A 21,432-nucleotide genomic window follows, 5' to 3' on the forward strand; every position below is an offset into this window, starting at 1 on the left:
GGGGGCTTTTGTTTAAAATCATTTTCACTTTGTACAACCTTGTGCTTCCATCCATGTCATCCTGTCTCTCTCTGTCTCTGTTTCCCTCTTCCTTAACACCTTTTACTCTGGCTGTTCCCCTGTAAAAGAAAACATCAGAGTCAGTTTTATATGTCCACAGTGTTTCAGTCAACTGGCACCACAGAGCATCGGTTCTCAAAGTGGGGTCCGGGGACCCCCATGCGGGGTTCCCACGGTCATGAAATTCCTGGAAATATTTTGAAATTAGAAAAATATTTTTCCAGTATTGGAAATGTTTTGGAATTGATCAAGGGTCCTGGAAGGTCCTGGAAAAAAATAGCCACGCGTCGTCTTTGGTTATTGATTTTGTTAATACCTCTGAAATGACAAATTAAACATTGGCCAAATTGTCAAATATTAGAGGCAGAAATTGTGAAAATAGCAACGCGAGGCGTTGTGAGCATGTAGATCTGCTATTTTCACAATAGAACAGTGTTATACAAAATTCCTTAAATCTTAGTGCTCGTCAGGGTGGGGGTCCCCAGTTCACATATGATTATTTCGGGGGTCACGGCCTGAAAAGGTTGAGAACCACTGCCATACACTACAAGTCTTTGGGCATTGCACATAAGAGTAAGCGACTCGTTATTGAGCTGAATTATTGTTATATAGTCCTGGAAATCGGGTTAAATATTCTGGAAAAGTTTTGGAAATTAATTGGTAAAGATGTGTGGGAACCCTGCCCATGGGTCCTTGAGGGGGTTCCAGGGGGTCCCCGGCTAAATGATAGTTAACCAAATAGACCCTTATGGGTATGTAACTCTCAGAGTGTACAAATGGAACCAAACGGACTCGGCCGTCACAATGATCTTACAATATAAATTGGGGTCTCAGAGATAGAAATACCATTAATACCGTAGCCTAATGCATGTCAAACTGGAGGTCCTTGAAATTAAAATGGTTGAGGATCACTGCTATAGAGCTGTAAAAATCTTCTTTGATGGGGGTTCCCTGGCATATCTTTTCAAATGGGGGTCCGCGGGCTAATAAGTGTCAATTTGGGGGTCCTTGACATGAAAAGTTTTGGGAACCACTGCCCCAGAGCACCAGGGTTCTCTATAACAGGGGTTTTCAAAGTGGGTGACGGGGCACCCTGGGGTGCCGCGACGGCAGTCCAGGGGTGTCGTGAGATTGGAATTTATTTGGACACTTGAAGAAATATTTAGTATCATTTTAAACTTGAAGTACAAAGTTATTTTCAGTCAGTTCTAACCAAAATGGCTATTATCTCAACGTTTTCCTCGCAACATAATTACTAAAATATCGTCACTGTCAGGCAGAAACCTCTGTAGCATAAAACTAGTGAAAACAGCAGATCTACAAGCACACAACGCCTCGCATCGCGAGGCGTTGTGTGCTTGTAGATCGGCTGTTTTCACTAGTTTAGTACATTTTATAGATGATAAATACAAAACAAACGGTTTTGGACATACAAGGTTTCCACCCGACAACGACGATATTCTATAAATAAAATTATAACGTAGGGGTGCCTCGGATTAAAACAATATTCATGGGGTGCCCTGAGACAAAGAAGTTTGGGAACCCCTGCTCTATCCCCCCTCTCCTGGCCATGTGGATGGAATGTCCCGGCAGGTCCAGGTCCAAGTGCAGCGGTGGATAGGGTTCTAGTGTAGGAGTGCACCTCTGATGGTGTACCGCGATAGCACTGAGTGCTCTGACTGTAATGGAGCTCTGCAGCATCGCCACAGATCTGCAGCACCACGCAGTCTCTGACAGGCAGCGCGTCTTCCCGATAGCGTTCCTGTGTGCCAGCACGTCTCCTAGATAACGCGCGTGTGTGTGTGTGTGTGTGTGCGTGTGGGCGCGTACGCAGGATCACATGCAGCATGTACAAGTTCTGTGTGTATTAGGGGCGGGACGATTCACTCCTCCTCCCGATTCGATGCGATCTCGATACCTATAGGTTGACGATTCGATTTATATCACGATTCTTGATTATATTGCGATTCTGCGATTTGCGATTCAATATCATGATTATTGTGATTTTTTTCGATTTTCTTTTTTTGAGGGGGGGGGGGATTCTTGTCATCACAAAGTCAACTTTGGATTTAAAATGTTTAGGTGGTGGTTGTAAGAACACCGCACTTTCTTTCTCCGCCATGTTTGTATGTTTACTTGGCTCATACAGACGATTTATGAGCCAAGTAACAAATAGGCTCCGCGCTGCCATCTGCTGGATGAAAGTGGTAATTCATTTCACCTCAATATAAAAAAATAAAAAAAAGGAAAATAACTTTGAAATCGCTTTAAGAATTTGTGTGTGTGTGTGTGCATGCACAAGGCACGTACGCAGGATCACATGCAGCATGTACAAGTTCGGTGTGCATACACGAAATAAATTGAGATGAACGTTGTCAGTGTTTGCGTCACTGTCTGCGTGTGTGTGTGTGTGTGTGTGTGTGCGTGTGTGTGTGTGCGTGTGCGTGCGTGCGTGCGTGCGCGTGCGTGCGCGTGCGTGCGTGTGCACGTGGCGTCTGGCATTCAGCGCTGCCAGGCCCAGACATGAGCAGGTCTGTCAGAATGCATTCCCAGAGTGCAGGCTGCTCTTTCAGCATGACACAGAGCAGAGGGATGAATGCATTGCAGGGAGGAGAGTCCCCACGAGGGATGGGACGATATGAAAATGTCATATCGCGATTTACGATATTATCGCGATAATCATCAAGGGGGCGGAACATTTGCCAAAAAAATTGCAGATCTACAAGCTAGATCGTCTATTTTTTGGCAAAGAAATTTGATAGAGAGTGCAAAAAAGACTGTATCAAGTATGTATATTATAAGTACCTTTTGCAAATTGTAGAGGGTTTAATTGGTAGCGGATATGCAGCTCGGCAAATAAAAGGTGAATTGATCCCAGTGCATGACGGAGGACGATATGGGGCATTCACGATTAGTGATTTTTAGTGTTCGAATTATTCGACCTCAAAGTATTCGAATAGTTGAATATTCAACAGGACTGGCCAAACTGTCAAATATTAAGTAAGCAAGAGGCGGACATTGTGAAAATAGCCGATCTACATGCTCACAACGCCTCGCAACGCGAGGCGTTGTGAGCATGTAGATCTGCTATTTTCACAATATTTATCTGCGGAACCGAGTCACATTAAATGTAATACCTACAATTCCAAGTGCTTGTCAGGGTGGGGGGTCCCCAGTTCAAATATGTTTATTTTCGGGTTCACGGCCTAAAAAGATTTGAGAACCCCTGGTATAGAGCATTAACAAATTCAATAAAAAAAATTAAATAAGCGAATATTCTTTGGTGAACAACGTCGAATAGTGACTCTGATTTTCGAATATTCGAATATTTGGTGAATGCCCTAGGACGATATCACGATGAATTAAATCTCCACGATACGATTATCGTGAGTGTTTTTTATTTAAAAATGTTTTTATCACAATAAACGATAATACAGCTTATCGCCCCATCCCTGGTCCCCACATACTGTAAGCAGGTGTATTTGGGAGAGAGAGAGAGAGGCTGGCAGATGGTAGGTCTCTCCTGAGGGCGTCCGTCTCTCCAGGTCTCTGGTGCTCATGGTGTATAGGAGGGCACGCTGGCTGGCGCCACATGAGCTGAACTGTCTGCCTGCCTCTCTGGAGGGATAAATCGTTCTGTGCGCCATCTTCTAAAGCGGGCTGTCGACCGTCCTCGTTCTGTTCTCTTCAAACGTGCGTTCGGCAAAGAAGGCACAGCTCATTAGTATGGAGCTCCTGCTTTGAGACCGTGTTTTTTTATGAATTAATGTATGGAGGAGGTACAGTATAAGTGAATGAATTTAAATGAAATTGAAATAATATACCCCCACCCACACCATACACAACTGTCACCTCTGTAATGGCATCATTATATATTCCCATATTTAGAACGTGTCATGCATGACGTGTTCTAAATATGGGAGTATAAAAGCAGAAAGAATATCTGTCAAGACAGATCTATAATGCGTTATAAGCTCATTTACTGTATAATGCATTATTAGGCTCTTATGAGGTATTCCAACACATAAATAGATTATGAATAACAACTTATAACAAGGTTTATGAAGTTTATATGTGCTGGTCATAATGCATTATAAGTTCAGCGGCACATTATAACTAACGTCAGTTATCAAGTGTCTTTGTTATACGTTGTTATGCATAATTATAAACATTTATAAAGAGTCTTATTACGCCTTATGATTATAATGCATTATAAATGCACGTATAATGCACTATAAACCTGACCTTAATACGGTATACAGCCTTACCGAATATCTTTCTAAGAACTGTAGGTTATCCGTCATGTTACGCTTACGTTTCCTGTACAGCCTGTCCCATCCTGCAGAATAATTCTCTAATCTGGTTGCAGCGTTGATATCAACAGTAATGATAAAATCTCAGATATTCAGGAAGGTCACCAGTGCCAGTGTGTAGATGGATTACGCCTGATTTATAACTTGGTTCCACCGGAGCGCTGCAATTTGTTGTGAGCTTGTAGATCGGCTATTTTCGGAGTGTGACACCAGTGCGCGACTATCTATTAATGGGGTTTTAGATTCTATCTCCCAGTCCACACTGTAGCAAGACAGAGGGGATAAATCTCCAGGAACAAAAAGTTAAAGTAAATAAGCGAGAAAGAACAAAGGTGTGGGCCTTTGTTTGTTAATCAGACTTCTCGTGTGCAGGAGTGTGTGAGCCGGGATGGGACGATAATCGCCATTATTATTATTATTATAATTTTTGAGCGGTGGTAAACCGCTCAATAGAGTGGCTGTGCGTGTGTCTGTAGCCTTTTTCCTCAGCGTTTTGCCATAGCAAAATGTGCATACGTAGCATCATGTTTGTCTAGTGATGTCATATGTCGTATGTCTGTAGCTTTTTTCCTCAGCGTTTTGCCATAGCAAAACGTGTGTGTGTAGCATAGCCTGTACATCCTAGACTCAAATCCTAGTCTGAAGACGTTATGCAAGCACAACCACCGCTCACTTCACATTGGGTGTGATTTTTTTTATCTACATGTACAAGCTCACAATGCGTTATGAAGCGGATCGTTGTGAACTTGTAGATCTGCTATTTTTGGCAAACGTTCTGCCCCAGAATAATGGATGTTAGTTGTTGGGGATATTTTGATTATATCGTCCCACTTTCATGCGCTTGGTACGAGATTCCCACTGTCCCCACCTGCTCTTTAACGAAACCACAGCCAAGGGAAACGGGCTTGGAGAATCAGCGGGGCTTTTCCTACATTTATGTAATGTGTTTTATTTTTCCATCGGCTGCTGAGAAGTGATGAGGGAGGCAGAGTGGAGGAGCATGAACATGGATCATCGAGGCTGCCTAACAGGATTTGAAGATACTTATCAGATCAGAGGTCACTTTTTCTCCGGCTCAGATTAGTTATTTGTTGTTTTTTTCTCCTCCCCTCCCCCTCCCTCCCCCGGGCAAATTACAGTGAAATCTCTCTCCTGGTGGATGATGACACGAGGGGAGGCAAAAGGATGGATTTGCGGGCTTATACAGTAGCGTTCCCTCTGCTTCCCCTGCTGTGTGCAGACAGTGGGTTAGTTGACCTTGGGTCTTGGTTTTTAATTGACGATTTCCCAGCACAATGAGGTGTAGCCGCACCAAACCAGATTAAAGGAAAAGTCAGGCAGTTTGAAGGGACACTGACCTACAGTACAGCGCAACAAATGAATTGCTAGATATTTCAGATTTTTTTTTCCTGTGCTGATCCGTTGTAAGAAGGTGGATGCCGTAAAACAACCTCTGTGTTCCAGAGACCAGACTACTTTATTACTGTCAACTTCAGTTGAACAGCGTGACTGTTGCTATAACTCATTTCATGCACTGCGAGTGGCTCGTAGATGATCAGGCATCTACGTATGCTAGATAGCAAAGCAACTGTGCTTTTGTTTTTCTGTGTTTCTCAAGCTTTCAAATTTCAAGGTCTCCCCTTAACTCTGACAGTGTACAAATGGAACCAAATGTTAATGAACATTTGGTTCCATTTTGTACACTGTCAGAGTTACAGACTTGTATGGGTTCATTTCAACCCACAGAATCCCTGGAATCGACATTGAGAAACACTGTTCTAGAGCATCATTTATTTCAAACCAATGTTTCTATTTTAGCAAGTCTTCTTTCTACTTATGGTAGCATTCTACTGTCTCGCTACTGTATGCAGCAGATGGAATGCTTAATTTGTGTATTGGCCTACTTTGCTGTTTGCGGTACCTTCATTATGAGGTGGTTCTAACTGGGAGACTTTGTCCCCAAAATGTTGGTTTTGGCGCATGTGTACACGCACGCACGCACGCACACACACAAACACATACACACACACACCTCAATCCTCCCAGTGCTTTAGAAAAGGAGCGAGCATGTCCCGGGGGTATCATGCTGATCTTGCAAAATCTTGCAGCATTTTAGGGTAAAAATAATGAATGTGGTTTGAATTTGAGAGATCCCAGAGGAGTCAAAAAATAGAGAAAAAAAGGAAAGTTTGGAAGAAAGGAAAGTCTGTAAAAGGTCAGGAGAAGTGTGTTGAGACGCTGCGTGCGTGCGTGTCTGTGCGAGCGTGTCTGAGTGCCCGAATACATTTACATTATTATTGTTGTAGAGAGAAATGCCAGGGGAAGAGACTGGCTAGGAACAGGACTAGGTGACCCAGATCAGCGGAGGAAGGGGGATACTGGGGCGGGGCCGGATGCTCTTCAACAGGCTGTTATTAGCCACCATGTGATGAATGGGGATTCCCTTCTCGCTGTCACGGCTGCGTTTTTTTCCACGGTTACTGATGGCTGTTTTCATCCCGTGCCCTCTGTACAGTCATTCACAGGTGATTCTCTCCACAGGGGCCCGTCCCCTCTATGGACACACACACAGAGCTGGCCAAGGACTTGCTCGTTATAACTCATAGGTCACATTCCCCCCGCATGCACATCTGCTGGAGATTTATGATGATGAATGGGGATAATACGTTGCAGTGTGGTGACCCCCTTTACACTCTGGCAGACGGCTTCTTTTATGGCTGATTTATACAGGTGGTTTGTGGGCGGGTGTTGCGCACCCGAAAATAGCCAATCTACAAGCTCACAACCCCACGTCGCAGCCCCACGCCTTATGAGCTTGTGGATCGGCCATTTTTGGGACTGCGCGCAACCATGTAGTACTTCAACGTTTTCAGGCCAAGGACCCCTTAGCTGAGAGACAGATGAAGGAGGGATCCCGACAACCTTTTCATAGATTCATCGTTTGACAGCACAATCATTAATTTATTTTGGATTCATGTTAATGTCTGTTTTCAAACATCTAACCACATGAACAGTCAATACTTAATAAACTTGACCTTTCACTCTGCTCTTTTTCCCCTCTACACCAAACCTCTTTGCCGAAAATAGCCGATCTACAAGCTCACAACGCCTCGCGGCGCGAGGCGTTGTGAGCTTGTAGATCTGCTATTTTTGGCTAAAGTTATCAGAATGTGGATGCTAGAGTTCACGTGGTTAGTATAAAAAGGGGAGTTTCTTTCATACAAAGATTTGATGGCCCCCCTGTAGTAACTCTGAGGACCCCCTACTAGGGGTCCCGGACCCCCTGTTGAAGACCCTTGATGTAGTATGTACAGTATAATTCAGGCATTGCATTTCTTTCATCCTTGCCGCGTACATCATTGCTTATCCTTTACCGTCGTCTATAACCTGTATTTGATGACATGGAATGGGAGTTGAAGGAGAGATGAATGATGTGCAGGCGTCCTCATGTCAGTGATGGATGGGATGCAGATAGATTGCATGAGGCAGTACTAATGGAGCTTCACCACATGGTGCTTCTAGCTTATATATATTTTTATCGTGTGTCTGTCACACGTCACACACTGACCTTCAATGTGCCGTCAAGCAAGTTGAACTGGAGGCCAGCTAAAATATTCATTTCGTTATTTGTATTATTTTTTGTATGAGTATATGAGATTTTTCGGTGACATACCATTTCCATATACGGTAAGCCAGGGGTCTTCAACGTCAGGCCAAGGACCCCTTAGTTGAGAGAGAGATGAAGCAGGGACCCCCAGATTCCATATAGTTTCATTGTTTGACAGCACAGTCATCAGTGTATTTTGGATTCTTGTCAATTTGTGTTTTCAGATATTTAACCACTTGAACCGTCAATACTTAATACACTTGACCTTTCACTCTGTACTTAGTTTGCTCTTTTTCCCCTCTACACCAAAGCTCTTTGACGAAAATAGACGATCTACAAGCTCACATCGCGTTGTGAGCTTGTAGATCTGCTATTTTTGGCTAAAGTTCTCAGAATATGGACACTAGGGTTCAAGTGGTTAATATAAAAAAGGAGAAAAAAAACTTTCTATCACTCAAAGATTTTGATGACCCCTCTGAGGACCCCCTGTTGAAGACCCATGCGGTAAGCAGTAACGACCTAAATCAGATCCGCCAACTTGGATTTCTGGTTGGAAATCGACACTTTGTTGGCCTGGCCTGGAATCGTACCTGCGACAACCAGGGGCTCTGGTTCCCTAGGCGAGCTCCCTAACCATTCAGCTATGGTCGCCCCAATCTAATGCAGATGAAGGTCCACAGCCAAATACATACAGTCCTGTATGTCCTTGGCACAGAAAACTACTGATTTAAAAGGCTTTTTTAGAATCTGCCTCAGGTCTTAACTTAATGGGTTAAACTAGCGACCGAAAAACTACGGTAATAAAACCACATTCCCGCATTAGCTTCATTTTCGGCAGCGGATATTTTGCCTCCCGGTTGCAACACCTTCATGCGAGGAAATATAATGGGTTATCACAGGGACACAGCCATATTGTAGTTGTTTCCCTGAAACGTGTGTTGTCGTCCCCCCACCCCAAGAGGCCAAGCATGCAACATCAGGGCACAGTAACCTCTGTAAAGAGGTTCACAACAAAGAACTCTCACAGAGATGGAAGTACAGTAAAAGGCTCAAATGAGGGTGCAAAATAATTATTATAGAAGGTTACAAGGTCCTTGAAATCAAAATGATAGTTTTTCATTCTGTGTTTAGAGGAGTCGCTGGGACTGCAGGGAGTTAGAGCAGTGTTGCCAGTTTTTGCAAGAGAAACAAGCGACCAGGTGTACAAAAACAAGCCCAAAAGCATCAAGATAAAGCATATACAGGCGGATGTGACCTATTCACGTTATTCCTGGCCCCGCCCCCGGCTTCCTGTTCATATCCTGAAAGAGGCGGAGGCTGAAAAAGCTGGCCTGAAAAACATCATTTGGTTTCCTGTTGTCCTTGCATTAAAGTGTCAGTAGTTGGCGTTCTGGGCTCTGAATGTACCTGGGTTGCCATGTCTGCTTATAATAAGCAATTCATTTATTTAAAAAAAAAAATGTATAGTTGCTTATTGGGCTTAATTTCTAATATTTTTTTAAACCAGTGGTTCCCAAATCTTTTCATATCAAGGACCCCAGATTATCATATTTGTCCACAGTCGCAGACCCGCATCTAAAAATATGTGGTGCCAGGGACCGCCACACAGATTTATGTTGTTAAAATGTTTCAAAAATATTCGAAATACTTTTTTTTCCCTCAATAGTTTTTAAATAGCAAATATACAAGCTCACAATATGTCGCAATGTGACACATTGTGAGCTTGCTGATCTGCTATTTTCAAATGTAAATGTAAAGTAGTATAGTCTAGTAACTCTAGTTGCTTCTGTTGGGCTTATTTCTTTGGCAAAATCTGGCAACAGACAATTCCCTGTCACTTCCTTACTTGGGAGGAAGTGAAAAGATGTTTTGCCCTCTGTAAAAGAAAATGGCAGCCTCCATAGAGAGGGCCAGGAATAACGTGAATATACCTACAGTATATAGCTGTGAGAACCACTGAACTTCCTCACTGAGGCCAACTCTGCTGGACTCAACAATGGGCAGGGCGATGGACAGTTGGACACTCAAATACGTTAAAATAAATATAGCAATAAATACGGCAACAGAATACAAGGTAAACAGTATAATGTTATGAGTTGACTTGGATGAGGAGCAGAAAAGCGGATAGGAGACTACTGGACTATCGCTCCAGATAATAGTAGTCTGGACTCCTCTCCCTGGGTTGGTGACAGGGTGGCAGTTTTTATCAATGGTAAGAAGACAGGCTGACTATTTGACCAGGGGGAGGCAGTACAGACCAGGATTACTGCATGTTTTTTGTGAGGGTAGGAGACACGGGGAGAACATGCAAACTCCACACAGAAAGGCCCTTTTGCCAACACCACCTAGGGTATGGGCCAGTGGCGTCAGTTGAGAAAAAGCTAAGGTATGGCAACATGACTGGTGTCGACACCAGTCTTGTTGCCATACCTTAGCAACAGGCATGATATAGTACATTTATTTGAAGAAGTACATTCAAATTTTCCCCCGTTTCTATGGTTTCTTGGGCTGGATATGGCAGCCTGGAACGGTTGTTCAAGTGCAGCTAAACTTGGCAAAGTTGGCATGTTAGTAAACGTGCCACAATTAACAATAATGAATGGCACCTGTGCTGCTGTGCAGCTGACCTGGGAATAACCATTATGTCAAGTGACCATTTTGTAAAATATTGCATTTGTAGTTATTTTTCTGTAATTTAACAACATAATAACCAGCGCAGATAGACAGAGAGACATTCATGGATTTATATTTAAAAGTATAACTTTTATTTTCCCCCCTGGACCCAGGGTATGCAGTCGCATACTCCTGCCATACCCAATTGACGCCCCTGGTATGGGCACTGATGGCACGGAGGAAAGAACACGCCCACAGCGTCCACGGCCGGAATCGAACCCAAGGCGACGCGTGTTTCCTAAACCCACTAGGCTTGAGTTAAGAGCTGCCTCGAGAACTTCCAGGAGTGGCTGAAATCCTTGCCGGTCACATGGAGGGTAGATAAAGTCAGACCTAGTAAAGGCATGAGGACAATCTAAAAACTTGTACTGAGAAAAGCCTGCATTTGCACAATGCACAGCTATTAAAATAAAATGTGCTAACAAAAAAAAAAGAAACTTACTTTGTACTGTGCTTAAAAAAGGGAACACTTTGTAACTTTGCTAAAGAGAAAAACATACTGAGAAAGCTATTAATTTGTCACTACTGTGCTCAAAATAAAAACTCTTACTGATTATCAGTTAAATTGTTATAGTTTGGATATGGCTTTGGGCGTATTATGCTGCGTGTATTATTGTAATGGATCGGTAGGTAGTAGGTACAGTATGGCTTTGCACTAATAGTAGAGGAGCCTATCAATTTCCGTAATTTTGGAATGTTAATTTTTGGAGACATGTATATCTTGATTCTTGGGGTTCTCAGAATGCCAAAAAAACATGTCTCCAATTTTTATTTTGGGGTTTAGCATGTGTAATTAGCATAATTAGCCAATTCATTGCCCAAAACAGGAAATGGCAATAACTTTGCTTCTAGGTAACTTATAAAGGTGATCTAAGAGTCTAAGTCCATGTTTGTGAGGTCCAGAAATTCATCTGTTACCATTGTGAAGTCATACAACCTTTCCTAATTATCATACATTATTCAAAAAAGGGTGAAAATAAGTAAATTGCTGCATTTTTTAATTTTTAGTCAACTTTGAAAGCTTCTCACAAACTCTAAGATGTATGTTTACAAGTCATCAATTATCATCATCCTAAAAATAAATCATGCAACCCTTTGTCTGTGTAATAATTATGTAATAATCACACCCAAACGAGAAATAGCTATATTTCTTTGCTTTAAGTTAATTAATAAAGATGATCTTACAGACAGTGTAAGTCTGTTTGCATGTCTAGAAAATATTCTCTTTCCATAACTAGGATATCTAACCTTTCATTATTAGCTTAATTTGCATATATGTTGTTACGACCCTGCAAGAGATTGGGCCGTAACTCGCCATGCCAAGCGAGCTGCTTGCCTTGTCTGCTGAGTGGGGGGCTGGGGTTCGCTTCCCGGTTTGGGAGCGAACTGCCTCACTCAGTCTGCAAAACGTTACAATATATATAGGCCTATATATATATCCCTCATATAAAATAAAGAACAATATGAGAAATGGTCACAGATTGATTGTTTGTTCTAATATTTACAGAAAGTTTTGTAAACACATTTAAATAGAAGGGTCTCCATCTTTGTTGTCATCATCATCAATCCCCAACAGATGTGCCTTGCTTACATTACAACACACCTATTCATCTGCCCCACACATGCATATCTGAGAGCAGTTACACGTTTGAGAGAACAATGTGACATGCAATGGGATTTCAGTTGGGTAATGGTGGCTGGAGCTGGGGGATCATGTGTTGTGACTAGCACCAGTTGATTTCCCTCAGCCTCCCATCCATATTCAATTGCTGGTGGTATCTGTGGGTTATGTACGTGGTCCTGACTCCTCATACCATACCATTGCCTGGTAATGGGCACGGGCAATGGCTTGATGTAATGCTCCTTGTGTAGGTTACAGCTTCTCTGCTTCTAATTGTTTCTTTGTGAATAACCTCCACCTGAGCTCATCAACATCCACAAGATTTGTACCGGGATTGTATTTGTAGCTGGCAAACAAATGCTTCAATTTTATTTTCTGTGTCAGAACTGAGCTTGTTTGCAGTACCTAGAGTAGCAAATGCAGATACCACCTCCACAGGACACGGGTGTAGGGCTTGCCAATAGGTTAACTTCCCCTTGCCACCAAAATGGCCTGGCTGGTCAGCTCCAGAAATGGCATGTAACCCTGCTAAGGCTGAAGTCCTTGTTTTACTCAGTGCACTACTGGCTCCAGTGAGATGATACGTTTTTTGTTCCCCACACCGGTGATGAAATAGGTGTCCTTGTACAGCTGATGGTAACCCACACACAGCAGGCTGTGCAGGATTATCCTTGTGTCAGCCTCTTCCTGTGAGCTGTGGAGATGTTTTACATTGATAGAGTTTGAGTGGACATGTTGCCTTGACGTGATTATGAAAATGTTGGGTTTCCCCTGGAAGTGTTGGAGGGCTTTCTTAGCCAGATAGACAGTCAGCTCATCTTTGGTGTGGATACCTGACAGTTTTTCTGACACCTTCCCTATTGGTGTGTTGTCTTCCACATGATAAGTGGTAGGGGGCTTGCCACCCTGGCATCGCTTACATGTGGCCTCCCTCAGTGAAGATGCAATGTCATGGCGGTCAAATACTACATGGGTCTCACTATGTTCTTTGGTCTTCCTGTCCAGTGTGGCTATGAAGTGGTCAGCCCACTGGGAACATCTCTTGATCCATGATGGCTTTCCATTTGCATTTGCTACTCTAGGTACTACAAAAAAGCTCAGTTCTGACACAGAAAACAAGATTGAAGCATTTGTTTGCCAGCTGTACGAGCCCGGTACAAATCTTGTGGATGTTGGTGAGCTCAGGTGGAGGTTATTCACAAAGAAACAATTAGAAGCCGAGAAGCTGCAACCTACACAAGGAGCATTACATCAAGCCATTGCCCGTGCCCATTACCAGGCAATGGTATGGTATTAGGAGTCAGGACCACGTACTTAACCCACAGATACCACTAGCAACTGAATATGGATGGAGATCAATTGGTGCTAGTCACAACACATGATCCCCCAGCTCCAGCCACCATTACCCAACTGATCAAATGTGTCTGCAAAAAAATCCCAGTGCATGTCACATTGTTCTTGTCGATCTCAACATTTTAACTGCTCTGAGATGTGCATGTGTGGGGCAGATGAATAGGTGTGTTGTCATGTAAGCAAGGCACATCTGTTGGGGATTGATGATGACAACGACGAAGATGGAGACCCTTCTATTTAAATGTGTTTACAGAACTTTCTGAGAATAAACAATCAGATAATTCTGTGACCATTTCTCGTATTGTTCTTTATTTTATATCACTTCACTGCCCACGGCCGAGTCCCTCACGGCCCTCACACAAAGGCATGCTCCACGGGCCAGCCCGTCTGACACTAATGTAACGTTTTGCAGACTGAGTGAGGCAGTTCGCTCCCAAACCGGGAAGCGAACCCCAGCCCCCCACTCAGCAGACAAGGCAAGCAGCTCGCTTGGCATGGCGAGTTACGGCCCAATCTCTTGCAGGGTCGTAACAATATATATGGAAATTAAGCTAATAATGAAAGGTTAGATATCCTAGTTATGGAAAGAGAATATTTTCTAGACATGCAAACAGACTTACACTGTCTGTAAGATTATCGTTATTAATTAACTTAAAGCAAAGAAATATAGCTATTTCTCGTTTGGGTGTGATTATTACATAATTATTACACAGACAAAGGGTTGCATGATTTATTTTTAGGATGATGATAATTGATGACTTGTAAACATACATCTTAGAGTTTGTGAGAAGCTTTCAAAGTTGACTAAAACTAAAGAAATGCAGCAATTTGCTTATTTTCGCCTAGTTTTTGCATCATTTATGCTAATTACGCTAACTAGGAAAGGTTGTATGACTTCACAATGGTAACAGATGAATTTCTGGACCTCACAAACATGGACTTAGACTCTTAAATCACCTTTATAAGTTACCTAGAAGCAAAGTTATTGCCATTTACTGTTTTTGGCAATTAATTGGCTAATTATGCTAATTACACAAGCTAAACCCAAAAAGAAAAATTGGAGACATGTTTTTTTGACATTCTGAGAACCCGAAGAATCAAGATATACATGTCTCCAAAAATTAACATTCCAAAATTACGACCAACAGAATCTGCTCGATTGGCTCCCCCACTATAAGAGCACTAAGTCTAACGTTATATGCACTTTCATACTTAAGATTATTGACAGGGGCGTTTCTGCGAGGCGGTTCTTAACTCAATCCTGGTGGGTTTAGGAAACACGCCAAGGCGACAGCACTACCGACTGCGCCACCGTGCTCCCTGGGGTTGAAGTGTTTAATACTGTATACATTAAAATAAAACATTCCTATCACACAAACATTTGGCGGCCCCCCTGTATAGTAACTCTGAGGACTCCCTAGCGGTCCCGGACCCCGCCAGTTGAAGACCCCTACCCTACAGTACAGGGAGGCTGAGACTTCTTTCCTTTACAAACTGCTGCTTTCATTCCTACGCTAAGAATACACAGCAGAGATGAAAAGCACAGCAGACATCATTTTCTTTCTCACTATGAATTGCTCTGGCATTGAGTTCCAGTGAGTCGTTCACATGTGCAAAAAATAGATAATGTCACATCACCATGTCCGTTTCCTGTGCTTTTAGGAAACAGAAATGTGTCCGCTGACTTTTAGGATTAATTACATTTAGGCCTAAAATTATTGAATGCTTTAACCAGTAATAGCAGATATGCACTCTGCTATTTTTGAAAAAGTCGTGAAAATGTGTGCAAATCTTTGAATATGTCTTTTCAAAGCGAACGTTTGTATCTCAAATTTTGCTTCTGGGTGGTCCCTGGAACTAAATATTTTGAGATATTTTGAGATTTTTCAAAAAACCTTAGAAGGATTCAAAAGACACTTATAGAATCGGGTCAAAATTCAAATTTTCACGATTTTACAAAAATAGCAGATCTACAAGCTCGCAGCGTGGCACTCGGTGCCACGCTGTGAGCTTGTATATCTGCTATTTTTCAATAGTTAAAGCATAAAATAATTGTACACAATAATGTGTACCCGTTCTAAATTGGTTAATTACACTGATCCCTCCTTTGTGGGTACATTGTGATGTCCGTGTGAAAAGGATTGGACATGCTTAGCCTAATTAAGTCTATTCTCTCAGGCACACGTGCACTGCTTCACTCAAAGATACTGTACAAACTCCCGCTTGTAACTGTCGAGGAAATCAGTTTGAGACCATTTTTGTATTTCAAAGATAAAAAGTTTATTTGCTTGAGCTCAGGGGAGAAGTACCGTACGTTGAGAACGCTTTATCGGTATCGTGAAATGTTGGTCACGGCGTTTAGGGAGAAAGCATGCAACTACAGTATGCAGTTTATCACTTATTACTGGTTTATGTTTGCATGAGAATGTGGCTGACATAAACAATACGGTCAGTGATGTCATTAAAACAATATCTTTCACCCTGGAGTGTCATCATTGAGGCTAGGCACCATCAACACTGAACAGTCTTGTACTGTAGGTTAATTTGAAGGATGAAGTAAAACTTCAATCAATCTTGTCCTTTTGGCCTACCCGACCATGGCTTCAAACCGGAGCGTTTGGTTTTATTGTTAATCTGCTTGATTCTCTCGCTCGAAAACGATTTTTTTCTGTACATGTCCGCAGTACTTACTAATAGTATCCACACTGTAATATGAACAAGGTGCAGTCATTTTTGCTGTTAAAACGCAGATCTTTGTCTCTAAATCTCCTCTCGCGAGAGGAGATTTGACGTGATGCGCACCCACATCTGCGCAGCTGATCTTGCAAACAAATAATGCCAATAATTGCGGCGCCCGATGCTAAACGAGAACGTGGATTGACCATAGTCATTATGTACGGTAGATATCTACCAGACTTTTTTTTATTTTTGAGCGAGAGAAATAAGCAGATTAACAATTTAACTATATCGCTCCTGTTTGATGCCGTGATCGGCCGTGATCGGGTAGGGGCAAATGGGCAAAATTGTCTGTTTTTTTAAAACACTGTGACTAGTCTTTTGGGGAGAAAATAAGCACATCTAAACGTAAGAGAGCCTTCTAGGCCGGAATTCTCCTTTAAAACCATATAGACCTGAGGCCGATTTTAAAAACGCCTTCTACTGTAAATCCTAACTAAGTTTTCAGAAAACCTTCTGAAATGTGCGGCCTGTGCTGTTTACTTTGCACTCAGTGGAATGAGTCTCTAAAGGGAAGATTATGTAACTTAATGTCTTTTAGCAGTCAGCAAGGTCCGAATGTTGCATTTCATCTCGCTCCACTGTTTGCAAGCAGTGTAGAGGGTTTCCAAGCAGCAGAAGCCATTTCCAGTTTTAATTACATTTAAAGCTATATTTATCTATCCTTTATAATGTTATGCGACCGTATCTAGAGCTCTGATAATTAAGTTTTAGACAAAGAAACATTTCTATTGATACTGGATCTGTTTCATGATCATATCTTTCCTTTTTCAAATGAACCACCATAATTATGTTTTATGTTTTTATTTATTATGTGATTAATGTTGCATTCTCCTTTGATCCCCTCCACCAGGTGAAGAATGACCTTCAGCACATCTCCTTCCAGGTGTGCAACGATTCCAGAGAGTAAGTCCTCCAGATATTTATGATTACTGTACTGTACTGTACTTTTCCTTTATTGATAGGTATATAGTAGGTTGAGGAAATGGGGATATAGATGGGGGGTGACACGCAGCAGTCGGGATCGAGACTCGAACCCGCGACACGCTGTCTGGCCGGATTTGCAGCCTAGATGCCTGGACCACTACGCCAGTGGCGCTCCAGAGAACAGGGGTTCGAGGGAGTGGTGAGCAGGCCATCTGGAGCTATGTGTGGAGGAAAATAGAAGGAGGAGGATGGGAGATGTCGATTGAGACTCAGAGAAATGCAGAAAGGAAATAGGATACGGGTGATTAGAAAGACTGACAGCCTTCCAAAGCCCCATCTTCACCCTGCTCCTCCACCGGCATCAATGCCAATGACAGCTGTACTCCCCATGAATAGCAAAAACACCGGGCGAAGAAGAGAAATGGAGGAAGTGAGGGGAGGGTGAGAGGGGACAGGGATGAGAGAGCGATGTTGTCATGGTGCGAAAGTGGAAGTTTGTAGACAGAGAAACCATCTTCAGCGTTTTATAGGCTGACGGTGTTAGACAAACGACACACTGTTTATGGTTTCTGATACTTTACATACATACCGGTACTGACACGCACAGGAACAGGGAATTTCAGTTTATTGTCAGTCTATGTCACACCAACATTTCACCACACATACAGTACTTTTATGAGTGAGTTTCAAATGAAACCCCTTTGAATGTGAACACCCATACTTTCTGTAATTAAAGATCCTAGAACAGCCCTTCCTTACAGCTTCGAATAAGTCCTATGTTGACAAAATTGTTTTAGCTTACTGTATGGTTCCTCTTTGTGCACTGAATGTTACAATAGTTAAGACCCAATTAGTTAAGATCCAAAATCTTGGAGGTGCAAGAAGTGCCCGAAGGGGACTTTGGCAAAGGAATGCGTGGCGGTTCCCCGGGCTAGTGTACATTGGCTCCACAACCAAGTAATTTGGTTCTTACCCCCTCGACGAACTTCATTTACACAAGAAGTTGGCTGCAGCCTTAAGTCCTGCAGATTTAGATAAGTCATTGCAAACCCTAATGTAGACATTTACCTTTGCTCATACAGCCTGTCGTAAAGGAATGAGACGTTTCACTAGCTTTTACATGTTAAGAATCGTTAAATGTAAAGATATTTGTTTAAAAAAAACTCAAGTGCATGGCACAGACTTTTTTTGTTTTTGTCCAGAAAGGGGGTGCACCTGCCTTAAAAAAAATCACACTCGTGTGAACTGAGCGGTGGAGGCTGCGTGTGTGTGTGTGTGTGCGTGTGTGTGTATGTGTGTGTGTGAATGTGAGTGTGAGTGTGCCTGGCCTGAGGCTGAACAACAGCGCCCCTCCCTTAACATGTGTGGTCAGAAAAGGTACTGCAGGCTTGAGGCTACATACAGACACGGACGGCCGGACGGACGGACGGATACCCACACACACGGCCACATATAGGAGACGGTGTGACCACCGCTCAAAAATAGGGTGTCAGAAGGAGCATGTATTGCCCTTTAGTGGTAAAGAATTAACTAGAGTAGGACAATTGTGACTGAGAACACCATAACCTGATGTACTTTATCCTAGGTTTAGAGAGCGGACCTTTATCTGATGATGTAAGGCAGTGTCTCTCAAATGGGTTGACTTGTACCCCTAGGGGTACGCCAAGGTACTACAGGGGGTACTTGAGAGAGAATGGAAAATGGAAACATTTATTTTACTGTTATGTTTAAGGGTAAACATTGACATTGTGAACACGCTGCTTTGTAAAGCTTTAAACTACACATGTTACTGTTACTGAATAGAAAACAGGCTACTTTTATTTTCAACATATTGACGTAAAAACAGGACTTTTTCTGTCAACGTTTTCAAAGTCAAAATGTTGTTGTCGATTAAAGGGGGTACTTGGATTCAGCAATCAGGAAAAGGGGGTACTGAGGCCCAAAAGGTTTGAGAACCACTGATCTAAGGGATGTCGTCCTTCGCGTATGCGGTGAGCATACACGAAGGAGCTAAGCCATTCACAGATCAAAAAGACGATAAGAAGCACTTTAAAGTCAGCGAGCCACCAGTGAAGAGAAGATAAAAAAGGAGTGATGTGTTCAAACCTTTTTTTTTACTCTGGCATCAGCATTCTGAACAAGCCACTTTATGTAACACCTGCTTTGTCAGTCCAGCAAAGAGTGCATTAAGCACGAACCAGCTTATCTGACTGTGACAGGAAGCATCTAACTTTAGTCCTTAGATGATAGAAAAGGCAGTCTTGGAGATTGATGCGCTTCTGAAAGTAAAGCTCAGCATCTAAAATCACACCCAAGTTTTTGAATCCCTGGACCTACTACTACTACTACTACTACTACTGTCTAACAATTGAAAGGCAAATAAACACAACCTAGTAGAGGCCATTAGAAGTGTTCTATGCTGCTAATTCTCTGGATAATGGGATTACAGTATACTGTATGTAGAGTTTGTAGACATAATAATATTCATATCACTGCTAGCTTTGTCAACACCAAAATGCTGGCTGTTGTATTTGCAAATTAGATTCTGCTTTTCACGGCGTGGCTCTGTCGTCTAGAATTAACCCTTTGTCAAGTCCAGCCCGTTGTCCCGCCCCTCTTCGCACCCATTGGTTGGTGTGTCTTGGTGGGACATTGAAATTCAGCTGCTTCTTCTTGTTATTTTGTGTATTCAATTCTCATTAAACTTGGTTTCAGTAAAAAGGAACATCTCATCAGGTGCAGTATAGTGACTGGGCATGTTTTTAAATGTTTTTATTTCTCCAAAAATGATGTTTTAGCTAATTCAACATTAAAAAAGGCGGAACCAGGGCGGGACACGGTAGAAAGAGCCTGCTGGTTGGTCAGTCAGGGGACCAATCAGAAGGCTGACAAAGGGTGAATTCTAGAAATTGGTCTAAAACATATGTAGACAACTGACTTACAGTAGTAGTATCGCGAGTATGGACATCATAGAATGACTGATGTCACATGAAGCCAAACCGTTATTAGATCCCCAAGTGAAAATGCATTGTACATCTAGATAGGTAACTATTCTGACATCCTCACATTACTCTTAGGTGGTGCCGTTGGGATTTAGCAGGTTCTATAAACAAAGGTCTAGACACAGTAGAGTCGTTGTGAACATCAAAGAAAAAACATGGACACAAACAAAGTGACGGCACAGACAGGTTTACAACAGGATGAGTGCTGCTGTTTTTATGTCTGCTTAACCTCTCACGCTCATGCTCCAAACATCTCAGGAGACCAGACACCATGAAACAGAAGAACGCCTTCCCTCCTAACTTCATTCACTCTCTAGACTCTACACACATGATGCTGACTGCTCTTCATTGCTACAGGTATGCATGCACCCCACCACACTCACACAAACACATTCTTGTACTGCTACACAAAGGACATTATTTCCATGGACTATTAATTCCTTAACCACTAGCCGTTACCTTAAACCATCACCACTGCATTAAACTTACTGTCTCCTTAAAGGACCGGTTCACCTCTGGAACAACCAGATCTTATTTTATTGTTGTTTGGGGCACGATCAACACAATCCTGAGTAATTTTTTGTGTTCAATCTGTGTTTTGAGATATTTTAGTATTTCAGCATGCTACAACTGGTCATATGATGCTTTGTAGCATGATATTGCATCATCTCTTGCATCATATGATGCAAAATGCATCATATGACTAGTTGTAGCATGCTGAAATACTAAAATATCTAAAAGCACAGATTGAACACAAAAAATAACACAGGATTGTGTTGATCTTGTCCCAAACAACAATAAAATAAGATCTGGTTGTCCCAGGGGTGAACCGGTCCTTTAACCTAACTTTACTCCTAGCCATAAACACAGGTCCTAACCTAAAACGGCATCTAATAGTTCTCATCTTGCTATCCTTATGGGGTGCTGTGATTCCCCCCCCCCCCCCCCCCCCCCATACAACATGATCATCATGTATTATGATTATATTTGGAGGAAGATGTTTTTCAAAAAAGTGTACAGAAAGTGTTAAAATTTGGTTTTTATGTGGCCACACCCACCTGTTCTTTAAGTATGCCCGGTTGTCAGGTGGGTGGTGACCCAGTTGAAGTTAGCCACACCCATAGTGTTGTTTGACTGGTA

The 21,432-nt window shown here is 42.4% G+C and overlaps 1 protein-coding gene across 1 annotated transcript in view; it reads left to right on the forward strand.

The window, feature by feature from the left end:
* The window catches only part of polrmt (polymerase (RNA) mitochondrial (DNA directed)), a gene marked incomplete at its 3' end in the record, with an annotated part of 87,959 nt that overhangs the window by 62,039 nt on the left and 4,488 nt on the right, over positions 1-21,432 (forward strand). The window contains exons 17-18 of the mRNA XM_080730285.1: positions 17,217-17,269; positions 20,551-20,689. Coding sequence (XP_080586411.1) covers positions 17,217-17,269; positions 20,551-20,689 — 192 coding nt within the window. The remainder of the gene's footprint in view (positions 1-17,216; positions 17,270-20,550; positions 20,690-21,432) is intronic.

Source organism: Nannobrachium achirus (genome assembly GCF_963921795.1).
Source record: "Nannobrachium achirus genome assembly, chromosome: 1".
Classification (NCBI taxonomy): Eukaryota; Metazoa; Chordata; class Actinopteri; order Myctophiformes; family Myctophidae; genus Nannobrachium; species Nannobrachium achirus.